At 38.1% G+C, this 14480-nt stretch overlaps 1 protein-coding gene across 1 annotated transcript in view; it reads left to right on the forward strand.

The window, feature by feature from the left end:
- Positions 1-14480, forward strand: part of rasa2 (RAS p21 protein activator 2) — a 55926-nt gene that overhangs the window by 253 nt on the left and 41193 nt on the right. Inside the window, exon 2 of the mRNA XM_088912931.1 lies at positions 9266-9383. Within this exon, the coding sequence (XP_088769057.1) occupies positions 9266-9383 (118 nt within the window). The remainder of the gene's footprint in view (positions 1-9265; positions 9384-14480) is intronic.

The following is a 14480-nucleotide window of genomic DNA, read 5'->3' on the forward strand; positions in this document are numbered from 1 at the left end:
GGGCCTGACTGACTTACTGTACTTCTGTTTTCTTTCCCCCTTTTTAGGTTGCTTATTATTACCAGATAGCCTTTAGATGAAAACGCGTTTTATTGTTTTGTGCGACGTACCACTACTATTTATTAAAACACAAAGAAAAAGACATGCTATTCGCTAACTGCGGTGCCATGTTTATTATTATTTCAACTGTAACGTTTGCATCATAACAGTGCTTAAGAGCATATTCTCTTCTTGAAAATTGTCAATGTCCTTGAATAATAGGGAAAGCAGTTTCATTTGATTTTCTTTTGCTATAAGATGTTCTATAAATACAGTTCTTTTTTAACGAAACTTGCGAAACGCTGCTGGCAGGAAGTTGGCTCATTGCATTAACTACTGAAACTAACTGCGGTACTGCTACAATTTCTATTTTTCTTTTGAAAGAAGAAAATTGAATTGTCGAGGAATGAATTTTAAAACAAAATCGCTTGCAATGTAGTCATTTCTGCGCTTAGCAGTTGGGTTACAGTTGCTACGTTGCGTCCCGTAGTGGCAGGATGCTGCGGCTTCCTGACAGCTCAGTAACAAAATGAAAAGAAAATTAAGAAAAATAGCTTTTCGAGTTCTGAATTTAAAAGCAGTTTACACAAGAATGGAATCTTTAAATATTTCAGGAGATTTCTGAATCGTTTTGGAGGACATTGTATTCCACGTGATTCCCAATTCGTTTATTTGGCCAGTAAAATGGGAAAAGGAATAAAAGGTTTGGACCAAAACCTAAAGTTTGCTAATCTCTCTTTAATAACAGATAGCAGGACAGCATACATGGTACGGTGGTGGACTGTAATGTAGTCTGTTACTTCAGTATCTGCCCAGTTTAATAAATAGACCTGCATCACTGTAGACAGAGCTCACAAGGTTATTTTTATTTAAAGGTTTGTTTTTATTCGTAGACTATTAAAGTGATTGATTATACCAGAGTATGCTGACATCTCTGAAAAGCAAGAAGCTAGGTCACAAGTGTTTTTTTTCTCCTAAAATAAAAGCTGTGAATGAGACTTGAGTTTGAATCGGGATTCCTGGGTTGAGGAATGCACTTTCCTCTTCCCTGTCTCCCACTGTTCATCAGTTGTGGATCTATCCGCGCAGTTCTTCAGCTCCATCTCCAAGTCACACGTGGTGCTGTGCAGAATGTTTTTCATTTTTAGTGTTCAAGGTTAAAATAGGTTCATTTTTTTAATTGAGGTCAGTAGTGCCCTTTTGATTAATATCAAGAGTGTTCTCAGTGTTCACTTCCAAACAATGTATAGAGAAAGGTTTTGCATAATGCTTTCGTGTTTCATTTTAGGGCCGTTTTCAGATAAGAAAGCCACTGCTATTTATGAATTGGAAATGATCAATGAGATTTTGTTCCGTTTTTAAGTTTAACTTTTCGGTAATGTTTTTAATGTAAGACGGCAATGCAGAAAGAGGTGTTGTTTTAACACTTTTTGTTCTTGCAAAGAAACACTTGACCGATGTCCCTGGAAGTCCTGCTTTGTGAGGGACATTTACTGTGTCTGTTATCAAAGGATAGCCTTTAACAGCATTAAAAACAGCCAGCAGGATTGCACTGTAAAGCAGCAACGCATGTGTTGTTGGAGTGATGGAGTTCTTTTAAAACTCATTACACCTGTAGTTTATTATTGTATCGAGGTTCTAAACTTGATGTAGACCCAGATAAAGGGCAGGATTATTTGCTAACACTTGAGACACCTCATTAGAAGGAGAGAGGGAGTGGAACTCCGAAGGTGGATTTAGAGAGAGTTGACAGTGAAATCTGGTTTTATCTGGGAAATGAAAGGGAAAGCTGTGTAAGAGACTGAGGAGACCAAAAAGCTTGTGAGCTCCTCGCTGAAGAGCGACTTAGGTTTGTAGGCTGCATTTCGCCTCTTGTAAGGGCAAAGTCTCTCTTCTGGTCCACACAGAGTTGCTATTGTGGAGGCTTGCATACGGCATGCACCTGTGCACCGGCTCTGGTTTGTGAGACAGGGATGTGTAGTACAAGTGGGACAGGTGTTGGCAAAGTGTACTCGACAGAGCGGGGGTGTGTGTGTGTGTGTGTGGGGGGGGGGTGTTGATGTTTAGGTGAAATCTTTCACAGCAGGTGTCAGCAGCTCATCGTGTCTGCGTTTGCTTGTAAGCCGTTCCTCCAAAATCATAACACAGACAGGTGGCGGGGAGATTAACCCTTTTCATTTAGAGGCCCTCTCTTTTAGTGCAGTATTTGTCTTGCACAAACAGAGCAGCCAGCATAATGGCTTGTTCTGCATGACACACATAAGGACATGTATACTTTTAACTTGTCAAGTTGTGCCTTGTGCCATGAACAGATCTACTGGTGTTTAGAGAGATGAGGAAACTTCAGGACAAGCCTATTTAAAGGGCACTCTCTAATACTATTTATTGTGGGGTCATGATGAGGATGATCGTAACTCTTTTTGGATTAGGCACACTGAACCCATTTGAGATAATTATGTTTGATGGCCAAAGTGTTTTACACTTTTTGGTATGTCAGTGCAAAATGTACTCTGACGTGCCAAGCCATTCCAGTGTTAGGCTGCGAGTATTAATATTGATTTTATTGAGAGGCTGTTGCAGTTCAGTTTGGTTTTTGAGCTTGTTTTGGTCGGGATGATCCTTCAGCTGCACAGCCACATCCTTCTACCCTATAATTATATAGTCAGGTTATTCGATGTGTTCATACATTCAGCAGCAATTTTCAGTTTTAGCTGACTTGCTTAATCTATGTACAGTAAACACAACAGACAGTCAACACAAAGGTATTCAGGGGGGGGACTATGTTTCCAAAATAGTATGTAAATGCTTAGGAGTAGTTTCTTCTAGTTTCTATTCCTAAAGGACACAGAAGCAAGTTTGCTAAGGTCCTAACCTTTCATTCACATATTGCTGAACTGACAAAACCAGAAACGAGTCCTGGGTTGTCCTTGTTCTATATGAACTAATGTGGTTTTCACCTCCAGAGCCATTTTGCTCTGTTTTTTATACATGTTCTGTGGACAGAACCACTTCCTGACAACTATACTGTAGCAGGATTATAATTTTTTTAAATAAGTCGGCTCAGCTCTGATACCTTGCTATGATGGTTCTTTATCACTGTGTGTAGGAAAGAAATGTCGGTGGTTTTACGGCTGTCCATGAAGCTTGAAGTGCGCTGAGGGAATGTTGAAAACGTTGTGACTTTTTATAATCCAGACTACAGAAACAAGCAAGGTTTCACAGAATCTGCATCTTGTTGTTGGTATGACACCCGATTTAAACAGGTCTACAGAGGTGGTTAGTGTTGCACTACTGAAATGCCATTTTCCCCCAAAAAAACTGTTACTTTGATTAATTGAAGCTGTTAAAAGGTAAAACAACAAAACAGGAAGACTTGGAGCTGTGCATTGCAGTTCAGCAATGCTGGCACACGACTGACTAAACTGCAGCAGAAATGTGCACAGCAGCCCAAATAATATCTTCGCTCCTAGTCATACGCAGTTATCAAGTCAAAAATACAGGGAATGGGAAAGAATTTAGCCAAGTCTGAACTGTCCTGGATGAAAACCTTTATACAAAAGATGTATTTTTTGATAACTGCATAACATCTTGATTAAACAATATATTCTCGGCTTAGTTTTAAGATATTAAAAGTGAAATGTTGGTCATGCATTGGTCTTTATCATCTGCAGTTTGCTGATATCTGGTTATCGTTCTTCAGCCATGTATTTTGCTGTGCTAATGAAAACAGTACTTTGTGACAGGAAAATGCTTACAGTTAGCTACTGTAACCCCCCATTTATCAGCCAGTTCAAGAGGACTGAAGGACAGATGCCTTTGTATAAAGGACAGTTACCAGAATGTTAAGGAGTTCAGCTTAAAAGGCTTTTCATCGTCATCAAGAGTAGCATCCACCCTGGTAAAAATTTGTTTAGGGACTTTGTGAGATTGGCCTTAATTCAAGTGATGGCTTTTGGGAATTTGCTTTTCCTTTTAACTTTTAAATGGGCAAAAAGCAGCCATTGATTAAATGGTCAGTTAGATAAAAATAATCTAATCCAAGATAAATGCTTTTTCATTTAGTGATTGGTTGGGCTTTTGCCCCAGTTCAACATGCTGGATCTGGTTGCGAAAGTGTTTTAATTTGAACAAAAGTTATCTTTTTTGAGTGAGAATTTTTATATCTATACACAACATTTAAACTATAATTTTTTATAAATCAGTCCTTCCAGTTTTGCAGAAAAGAAAATGTGATTTATTCAGGAAATCTAAAAGCATGGTTAAAAAAACTAGTTCAGAATACTGCCAAATGGGGCAAGGTGATGTTCTGATTGTGAGGAGTGCAGTGCCCAAACACATCCATTTTCAGCAAGGGTATTCATTTTATCGTACTTTCAGAGCGCACAGTTTCGCAACCATGTTTTATTAAACGTTTAGGAGGCTCAAAAAAATTAGAGGAAGTACCTATAGATGTTACAGATGAAGGCTTTCCATCTTATGAAACCTTTTTTAAGTGTGCGCAGAAGACAAGAGTCGCCTTTATTAATGCCCAGTTTTCCTTCCAACTTTTTGTGCCTAATTTAGAAGTGAGAATTATATTGACAAAATTATATCTGCTTTTACGTTGTATTATCACCTCTGCTCTTTTTCTTGTTAGCAGGTTTCTATTCATGAAGGAAAATTAAAATAATCTGTCTGTAGAGTGTGATATACAGTATCTGTGGAAGAAAAGGATCTGTTAATTAGCATGATCTGTAGTAAGAAATTAAGAAATCTTAATATGTATTACAACATAATTCGATTTTCAGACTGTCCCTTCTGTATTCTCTTATGGAATTAATAATTTGTTTAGCATGTCTCGTAGCACCAAATTACGTCATTGATACTAATGTTTGTTTTGTAACATGCTGATGGTCATTAAAACTGGAGTGTTCTTCAGTACTGTTTCTGCTAATGGTTGATATATTTGTGTTTAACACTATCTTAACACTGCAATACATTAGGAACCATTGATTGGGGTGAATGCTTGGCAATTGTTTTTAAGTTATACCAATTTAAGCATACAGAAGCTTTAATAATAGGTTTGTCTCAGTTGTACACTTAGGCTTTGAGTTAAATTGAGAAGGCGGTATGGAAGTCTGGCATAAAACCATTACACAGAAGCAAAATTGATCAGCAGTGATCAAACGTATAAAATTTTGACAAATCAAGGCATTGCCTTAGTCGTGCAATTGCTACCCCCAAATTCTTATATTCCAGGTCAGTGTAATGCTTAATTAATAAAATCATGTAATAATTTTTTTTTAAATCATTCTGAATTAATAAAAACTAAAATGGTTATTCTCTTGGTTTTAATTTATGGGGTTGTAGAGTATTCTTTGTGAGATCTTCAAAAATGAAATCACTATTTTGTAATTGTCCTGAAACAAGTTTTATTTGGGGCTTTCGAGCAAAGAAATTATTTCACAAGAAATCAGTTTACCCTTTGCATTTCTCACAGTGACTAGTTCGGCACGAAAGACAAGTGACCACAGTCTTCCTGCTTGTTTCCGTTATGCTGGAAGTGGTATTAGGTGAAAAAGCTAAAAGAAGTAGCTTCTACAGCGAAAAGGAAAAAAAATCACAAAGACACTCTCATTAACCCTTTGCGAATGTTTGCACATGCTTGGAACAGATAGTTCTTTACGCCTTTTCACTTCCTGCCCTTTTTGCCTGAATAACTACTTGGCTTAGCTGACAAAGTGGGCTTTGTGGGCAATAATTGGTGTTGCTTTGCAGGCAGCCCAGTGTTCGTAATGTACTGTGCTGTCAATGCTCTGAAGCACTAACCACTGATTGGTATAAGAAGGTCACCCCAATTGTGGCTTTATTCATGACTCCTTAAAGCAGTTCAAGCATGCTTAATAAAAATGAGCAAAATATGAATGAACATTTACATTTTGGTTGCAGACTGGAAAAAAAAAAGCTGAAAGCTTTATTTGTGGGAATCGAAGCAGGGGTGTGCACGCATGAAATGAATCTCAAGCACACCATTGCCAAGAAGTGCATCCTTTGTCTGCTTTCAGTGAAAGACAAGCCGGGATCCCGGACGTAGTATCAGATATGAGGAATATTAAATGAGCCTGAGTGTGTAACACAGTGGTGTTTGAGACCTAAGCGTTGATTTTTCTAGAGATGTGTACATGGAAGGCCTTCAGAGCACCGCAAAGTGACGTTGACGGGTATCTAGATCGATTCATCAGTTTTATTTGTAGGGGAGGTTTTTATTTTTTGAGTTTTTGTTTTTGAGCACATGACTTGAAGCGATTTCGCGAGACATGGTTTGTATCGGGGCTCTGAATCACTTGTACCACACTGAGGATACGAAAGAAAAAGGGCTGTGCGAGAGGAAATAGGTGCTGAAAACAATATAACCACATGTCACGGTTTTCATATCTCACTTTTCCATAGGCTTCATTCTCTTATAACTACTATACACTTGTTTTTGTGTCTTGTCTAACATAACCGATTAACTCTGCCACCTGTGTAGTAGCACATTATAAAATATTAGGCCTGGCATTGAACGTTAATATCAGTTACAAATGCAGTGCCTGGTTTAAATATGTAAATTAATCAACTGTAAAAAACGATTATTGATCCAGGGCCAACTGCGTTTGGAGTTTCCAAATGGCTCCTTTTAATTGTAAAGGTAGACTGTAAAAATAGTCGTGGACTTATTTTATCTTGGTGCTCTATTAAATTGCTTGGTGTATGTGTTCACTGGGAAGTTTTTTAAACTAAGTTAAGAGAACATGTTTTAGTAAGGAGGTTGTCTCTCATGCTTATTTGGGTACAAATGACAAACCACCAAAGCCATGCTTATCCATGTTCACTTTTTTCACAGAATTTCCTGATTTATTTTTTCTCTTAACTAAATCTTAAAAGAATGTTAAAAAGTTAATATCTAAGTTAAAAAACAATATGATGTCATTATGGACTGGCTGGTGCTTAGACATGCAAAGCAAACATCAGGAATCCCTTATTTCACCAGTTTACAGTTTTAATTTCGTTCTCTGGTCATAATTTCAGATTTAGCCTTGGTTTGGTTCTGAAGCATATCATTAAGGCTCTCAATCATGATGTAAAGTACTCAACATTTTCTGACAATTTTATATTTTTTATCTATTGGCTGATAAAACTGTACTGCCTAAAATGTTTTACTGCTCCAGTTAACGTTAGTAATTAAGAACATGGTTTGAAGGAGATCATTTTAGCCCCTGAATCAAGATTTGAATGCGGGATGTTGCCTCTGTTGACATTTCAAGGGCTTGAAGGACACTAAACCAATCAATATTGATTAAATGCAGTCAAGTGGTGTTAATTATTGGGGCAGTGAATGCTGCAAATTGACAATGTGGTTCTTTTAAGTGGCAGGCCATGTACAACTTGGAAATGTTCCACTATGGAGGTGCTTAACCATAAGGTATCTCCATAGATATCCATGTTCAAGAGCGCAGGATGCATTTTTTTTCCCACCAGACAAAAGATTGCCTTGAAAAAGCCCGAAACAGTGTGGGTCACTGTTTTGTTTTACAGGCAGGGTTTTGTTTTACAGGAGTGGTTGTTGAACTGTTGGGTTGAGTATAGCATTGTTTACACAACACTGCTCTTTAAAGTTTCTCCTCCTCAGCAAGGACATATTTCCTTATAACACTTCTGTAATGGACACTGAGAAAATATATGCTGCACTGTTCTGCATTTTTTAAAAATCTGTTTCATTGTAGAGTAGAAAGTAAACCTAATCAAATTGTTGTTTGCTTCTTTTCTACAGATCAGTCCAACCAATTAGTATCAGCTCTGGTGCAACACAGACATTCTAAACTAAAGATTCCTATTATGATAATCCTGTTCCATTGTTGTATGTTCTTAGATGATGGTTTGTTTACTGAAAATAAATACTAATATAAGCCTGTATTCCTGTGTGACATTATCTCCCAATCAAGGTACAATCTTAAGTTGAAAGCACAAGCTTTGCTCAAGGACATGCACAAAGCCTTCTACTTTTATCCTTTTATTAATTTAATGGAGATAAATGTGCTAGTATGGGCTCTCACTGTAACGGGTCACGTGGAGATGTCGGCACAGTCCCTTACAAGAGCATGTGTAGTTACTTTATCTGGAATGTTTTATGATAATTAAACAGTACCTTAAGACAGGGCTTCACAAGTCTGGCTCTTAGGGGCAGAGAACAGCCAGCATTGTAGATTTCCTTAAATCACCAGCAGCACCTCAGGCAGAGTAAAATGATCTCAAAGCTATATTGGACCAGTTGTAGCCCACCTGTGCAGATCTGAAACTGCTGATGAATTGAGAGAAGCTGCAAACCTGCTGGCCTCTCGTGGATCAAACTTAGGGAAAAGCCCTGCATTTAAGGCCTGGGGAAAGTCGCATGAAGTTCAGAGTGTAAGTGACATGGGAATCATCTTGCAATAACAGCAAAATGTACAGAAGAACAAGCTTTATTTAGTGATAGCATTGACCGCATCTGTCCCTCTTAATGCACTGTTAGGCTTTTGTCAGGACTGGGTAGAACTGACATAATGAGCACACTGCGAGCACTGTAGTCGCTTTCATGAGTGCCATGCACATGAACAGAAAGTCCTGTGGTGCTCGTACTTACAATGGGGAGACTGTCACCGGCAGATGTCCAGGGTTGTTGCTCTTCCGTCTGGCAAGCTCCACGAGCCATCCCAGGATGAAATGTTTTGGCTTTGTGTTCCATTGTGGCAGCTGACCTAGATTTCTGTCCAATGGCGCCCAGTGGTCGCCACAGTGAGCCTACACGGCTCCGTTACCGACGGCATTCCAAACGGCTTGGATTTGGGGGAATATTGGGGAAATGTGTTGTTCACCTTTTTAAATAAGGGATGATTTTGTTGCAGTGTTTACCAAGTTGATGTTCATCTTCACAAACATTTGTTGTCCATTTCTGTTTTATTGCTTCAGACTTCCTCCTGCCTGCAAAAAAAAAGCTTTCTGTAAGAGAGTTGCACTTTTGCAACAGTGCTCTCCTATGTGACTCTGTCTGCCATCCTGTTTCAGCACTCCAATTTTCTTTTCTTAATGATGGGAGATACTGTATATCGCCAATGTAGTTTTCATTCCATACAGTTTCTACAGGGGGTGGTTTACTCGAGAAAATAACTTTCTAGAACCTTTTTATTAAAATTTCCTTTCCCCCCCCCCCACCCCTCCTTTGAATTAACAGGTGAGGCGAAGAACTTGGTTCCGTGCCCTGGACCGAACAGGATGAGAGATTGTTTCTGTACAGTAAGCCTAGATCAAGAAGAAGTCTTCCGTACGAAAGTATTTGAAAAAAGTTTAAGGTAACATTAACAAAATTGTTGTTCATCTTTTCATCTCACTAATTAGAACACAGAAGCTTCTAGTTTCTTGTAATGCATTTCAAAAGTCTTTTGATGCCCATTATGTGGGTCAGTGAAAATGCCTAAAAATGCACTAGGGTAGAGTACTTTCACATTGTATATTGAGTTCTGACTTTATATTTTACCAAATAATGAACAATTTACATCAGCTGTGACTCATTTTAAAATGCATCTCTACAATTTAAAGTTTTATATTTTATAGTCCCTTACCATTTTCGTTTAATATTTTGCTACTTTTGATGTTTTAAGAAGTGAAAGGGATTTAGCATCGTACATTTAGGAGCTGTTCACAAGTTTCTGTGTATTTTTTTTTAAAATAACATTCTTGTGGTACATTTTAGCATGGGGTGGCATGAATGTCAGAGCTGCTGTTTCACTGCATTTGGGTCCTAGCTTGGGTTCTGGTCAGGTGCTCTTTCTCTGTGGAACTGGCATTTGTGCCCTGTCTGTGTAGGTTTTCTACAGGTGCTGTGTTTCTCCCACCTAGATTGACGTGCTGTTAAGATTTGATGGGCTATTCTGAATTGCCTTGCAGTGGACTGGTATCCTGCCCAGGTGGGAGATGTCATGTGCTTGCAGGATAGGCTCTGCCCCACCACAACTCAGACTATATCAAGCAATTTCTGCTGATGACTGGTCTTGGATGTATGGTTTAAGTAGAAGGGTGCAGACAAGATTTTTTCTTCATTTTCTGAGCTTGGATAACTTGTGCAATGGCAGAAATTGTTGCATTCCAATTGTTGGACAGACAAATGATCTTTTTATTCACTTCCAAAAGAACCTTAATTCATATGCTGTAATACACTACAGTTATTTGAAGCAAAGTTGAAAGCAGTGATTAGTTTGTAATACATAGGACCTTCTGCAGTTTGATGTAACACACAATTTTCCAGAAATCAGCTGCCAAATATTCTGCATTGCAATTTAAAGGGTATAAGAATGTACCTGTTGTATAAGGATGTGTGCACTTAAGCCTCTGAGTGCTGGAATTACTAATTGATGTCTTTATATAGCTTTCAATGACTTTAAGTGCTGTTGTGCCATCTCAATTGTATTTTTCCATTATTGTGTATGCAACTCTATTTTTATTCCAACCCAGGGTTATTTTATGTGTGCTAAATATCATCCTGTTTTGTGAAACAACATTGACCGCTCAAGTGCGTGCCATAATGCAATATCCTGTTTGTCACTTTCTTTATAATTTAGCCTGAAAGTGCTGTGGCTGCAAATCAGATCATTTACATACCTACTGAAGGAGCTTATGTTTGTTTTGTGTGCTTATATTGGGAAGTATCATAGTACTTAAAATCCTATTTTTTAATGAAAAGCAAAAACCCTTTCACCTGAGAATTTGCATGCTAATTGAGATTTAATTTAATCCATATTAATAATAAATCCAAAAGTAATGAAAGTAGCTTAACTTTGCACCAATTACCAGGTGGTGATTTTACTAAAGCAATCTGGGTGAAGTGTCATGCTCAAGGTACAACGTTAGTGTCTCATCTTTCCAGTTATGAGTCTCTAACCACTGCATAGATATACCAGAAACTTTTTTTACTGTCTATAATATTTGCCTCCTTCCTTCATTTAAATAGAAACTTGCCAAAACATTTACATTATTAATAGCTTACTAGATAGAAAGAAAAATAAAATAATACACTGATCAATATAAAAGATGGCATCAGTGAAGGTACTGTATCCTTCAGATCGAAACATATGAAAAGCTCATATATAGAATAGTTTTTTAACTTGATTTTAAAAGTCAAAGTGGTTGTAGTTCTTTACATACATTTTCATATCCTTCCTTAGTGTTCGGGTTTAACAAATAAATCTCGAATACCAAACTCTCAAACTGTATGAATTGTACCTTTTTGCTTTAAGGGGCTAATGAGATGTATCGCTTAACTTTAACACTAACTTGTCTTCCTTTGTATTTATATGTACCTGTGCCTCTTGTTTATTTCTAATGGCTAAAGAATATAGAATATAGAAAAAGTGAGGAAGGGAATGGACATGGTATTATCTCTGTGTGATGTCACTATTTGGATACTCTGAGCAGTATTTAAATGCCCTGTCTAGGCCAAATAGTAGAAATAATTAATATACAGTTGCTGGACAAAAAATGGCAACACCAAATATGCTGTCGTGTTACTTAATAGGGTATTGGCCACTACACATGGACAATATAGCATGTATGTGCTGTAACGTACTTTGCCAGCATCTGGAATTTTGCAGGAGAGATGCCGCACCATTCTTCCACTAGAAAGTCAACCCACTTGTGCCTGATTGATGGTGGAAAACACTGTATTGCTTCAATCCTGAATATGCATTTAAGTGCTTGATTGGGATTACATTTGATAACTGAGAAGATCTTGACACATGGTTAACATCGGTATCACACTCATCAAACAACTGAGCAACCACCCATACTCTGGGTGGTGGCACTGGCATTCTGCGAGACGCCCCTCCTGGCAGGAAAGAAATGATGTAACGTGGGGTGAAGGTGATTACTCTATACTGTACCTATAAGTATAGTTTAACATTGACCTTGATACCAAGCACTCAGAGCTTTAAGCGTTCTTTAGGATGGCGCCAAGTGTACTCATCCATTTGTTGAGGTGTCTTTCTGCCAGTTTACCATGTCCTCATCTCGTTAGATAGTGTGGGTCGTGTAACCAATTGAGTTGTTTTGGTCACTTAAGATCCTGCCAAATGATTTCCAGTAATCTCTCTTCTTTAAATGCTACTGAGATCTCCTTACAGCCATGCTTTTAATAATTATAGGCAACACACCCTGTCCAGAATTTTTATACATGACCTAAGGTATGCTGGGGGTATTTAACACATGAGCCACACTTGTGTGGAAGCCCTTGCTTTTAATGGGTTCCCTCATTTATCCAGGTGTTTCCAATTTTTGTCCACTGGACCACTAATCCCACCATGAACTGTGCTCCTGGGTATGTTGTATGGTGTTGCTTGGGAAATCGTTGTCTCATGATGTGACCCAGGATCGAACCTGATCGCAGCGCTCAGTCTGTGCCCAGGGGAATGACGTTAGCAGTTGAGCCACTCAAGAGGCCCAGGAGGTCATTTCTGGGGTGGGTTTGGAAATACTGTGACCAGTGTCCTGGTAGCGAAGCCACTTGAGAAGATGCTAAGATTTAGCTGTAAGCAACTTTAACCACTTTTAAGTGTTTGGATATTTTTCTGTTCTTTAAAAAAGTATGATACTAATACTAAGTAAACAGATGTAGCCATTTATTTTAAAAACCTTTGCAATACTGTGCTCTGTATAATAGGCCATTAAGCCAATTATAATATGCAGTGCCACCAAACCATATATCCTTATCAATTGAAGACGTTCAAGTACGTAGCTGCGTCAGCATGCGTAGGCTGCAAAGGAACAGATAAAGGTTTATTCCATGCTGAAAGGAAAAGGAAAGAGACACACCTGAAGAAGGCTCTACAGCCGAAACGTTGTTTCTTTTTCTTTTCAGCATGGAATGTACCTTTACCTCTTCCTTTGTATCCTAATTTATTTTTCAGATCTCTAAAGACTAACTTATTCCTGTCATCTTGTCCAAATCACCTGAAAACAATTTTTAGAACATTCCTAATATGACCCTTTTGACCCATTTCCTTCATTTCTGTGTTTGACTCGTGAAACGTGCCATTTCTTGATAACGGTGAAATCAGTGTTGATTTATTTTGAGCACTGTATGTTGTACATTCCACCTTAATGTTCAACACAGTTTTCTCACTGGTTAGACATATGCGACGGCGTTTGGTGTTGGAGTTTTGTAGCTTGGTTGTCCAGATGGTAGCATCCCAGGACAGGGTACGAATCAGCTTGAACTGACGTTGTATCATGAAAAAATAGTCCGAAAATGAAATGAACAACAGATGACGGATGATGCATACTTCAGTTACGCTGTAATAAAAGGGAAAAAAGTGAGTGAGTGCTATGCTTCTACCACATGGAGTAAGGGAAATCACCTTAAGAACCTGAGACTAGGGGGGTATCAGTCTCAATTCAAGAAGTTTTTTTAATTAAGCTGTTAATTAGCATAACTGTGACATCTATGGTTCCCAGCCCTGGTCTTGGAGAGAGGAAGACTCTGCTTGTTCAGCTCAGCTAGAATAAAAATATCTCCACTGTTAATTGATAACTTAATTGTTCTTCTTGCTTGTTTAGGCTTTTAATTTGTTTCTTCAGTCTATACTTTGCATTTCAAGTTGATCAGTTGATGATAAACAAACGCAGGTGCAACTGACTCTGTATCCGACTTGTCCATTTTTTCTTTTGAACGAGGTACAGTTCTGAACATATGGCAGTCCTGAAACACAGGAGTTTGTACAGGATTAATACTAATAACAAATCGCATTTTAAATGCCCCAACCAGAAAACAAAATCAACAAGCCTGTGATTAAGGTCACAGCTGGAGCAAAACTAGTAGAATCTGTGTTCCTCCAGGACCAGGGTTGCAAACCACTGATTTATAGGATAATTTACGTTTCTAGACTTTTCAATGAGATCTAGCTAAGGTCTGTAAAACCTTAAAGTATTCTCCAGCTGTGTGAGTATTTTATGTCAGTGTCATAAGTGCACATTTATAGATGGAAACAAATTTGAGAGCACTGTGGCTTTCTCAAGTTTGAGATCATAAACTTTGCATTACAGAACCTATGAGAAAAGTGAGATCATACAGACGTATGACATGTAAACTATGGACATGTGTAAATATAATAATTTCATTAAACCTGTGTAGGCAGCTAACCTGGTTAATATTTACAAATTTTGCAAGCTGTATGTAGAAATATAAATATTGAATATCCCATCGAAAAAATAAAGAATTTTGCACTGTTACTGAAAGATGGTTCTTGCACCATAAGCTGGTACTATTTTTCTGAGGATATTTTGCAATAAAGCCAATAAATGGATTCCTTTCACAGTGACTTAGAGGAAGCATATCCACCCACACTGTTTTTCCTTTTTTCCAGTTAGAGCGCAGGTCAGAGATTTGTAATAGAGCAATA

This window comes from Atractosteus spatula, chromosome 4 (genome assembly GCF_055471065.1).
Source record: "Atractosteus spatula isolate fAtrSpa1 chromosome 4, fAtrSpa1.hap1, whole genome shotgun sequence".
Taxonomy (NCBI): domain Eukaryota; kingdom Metazoa; phylum Chordata; class Actinopteri; order Semionotiformes; family Lepisosteidae; genus Atractosteus; species Atractosteus spatula.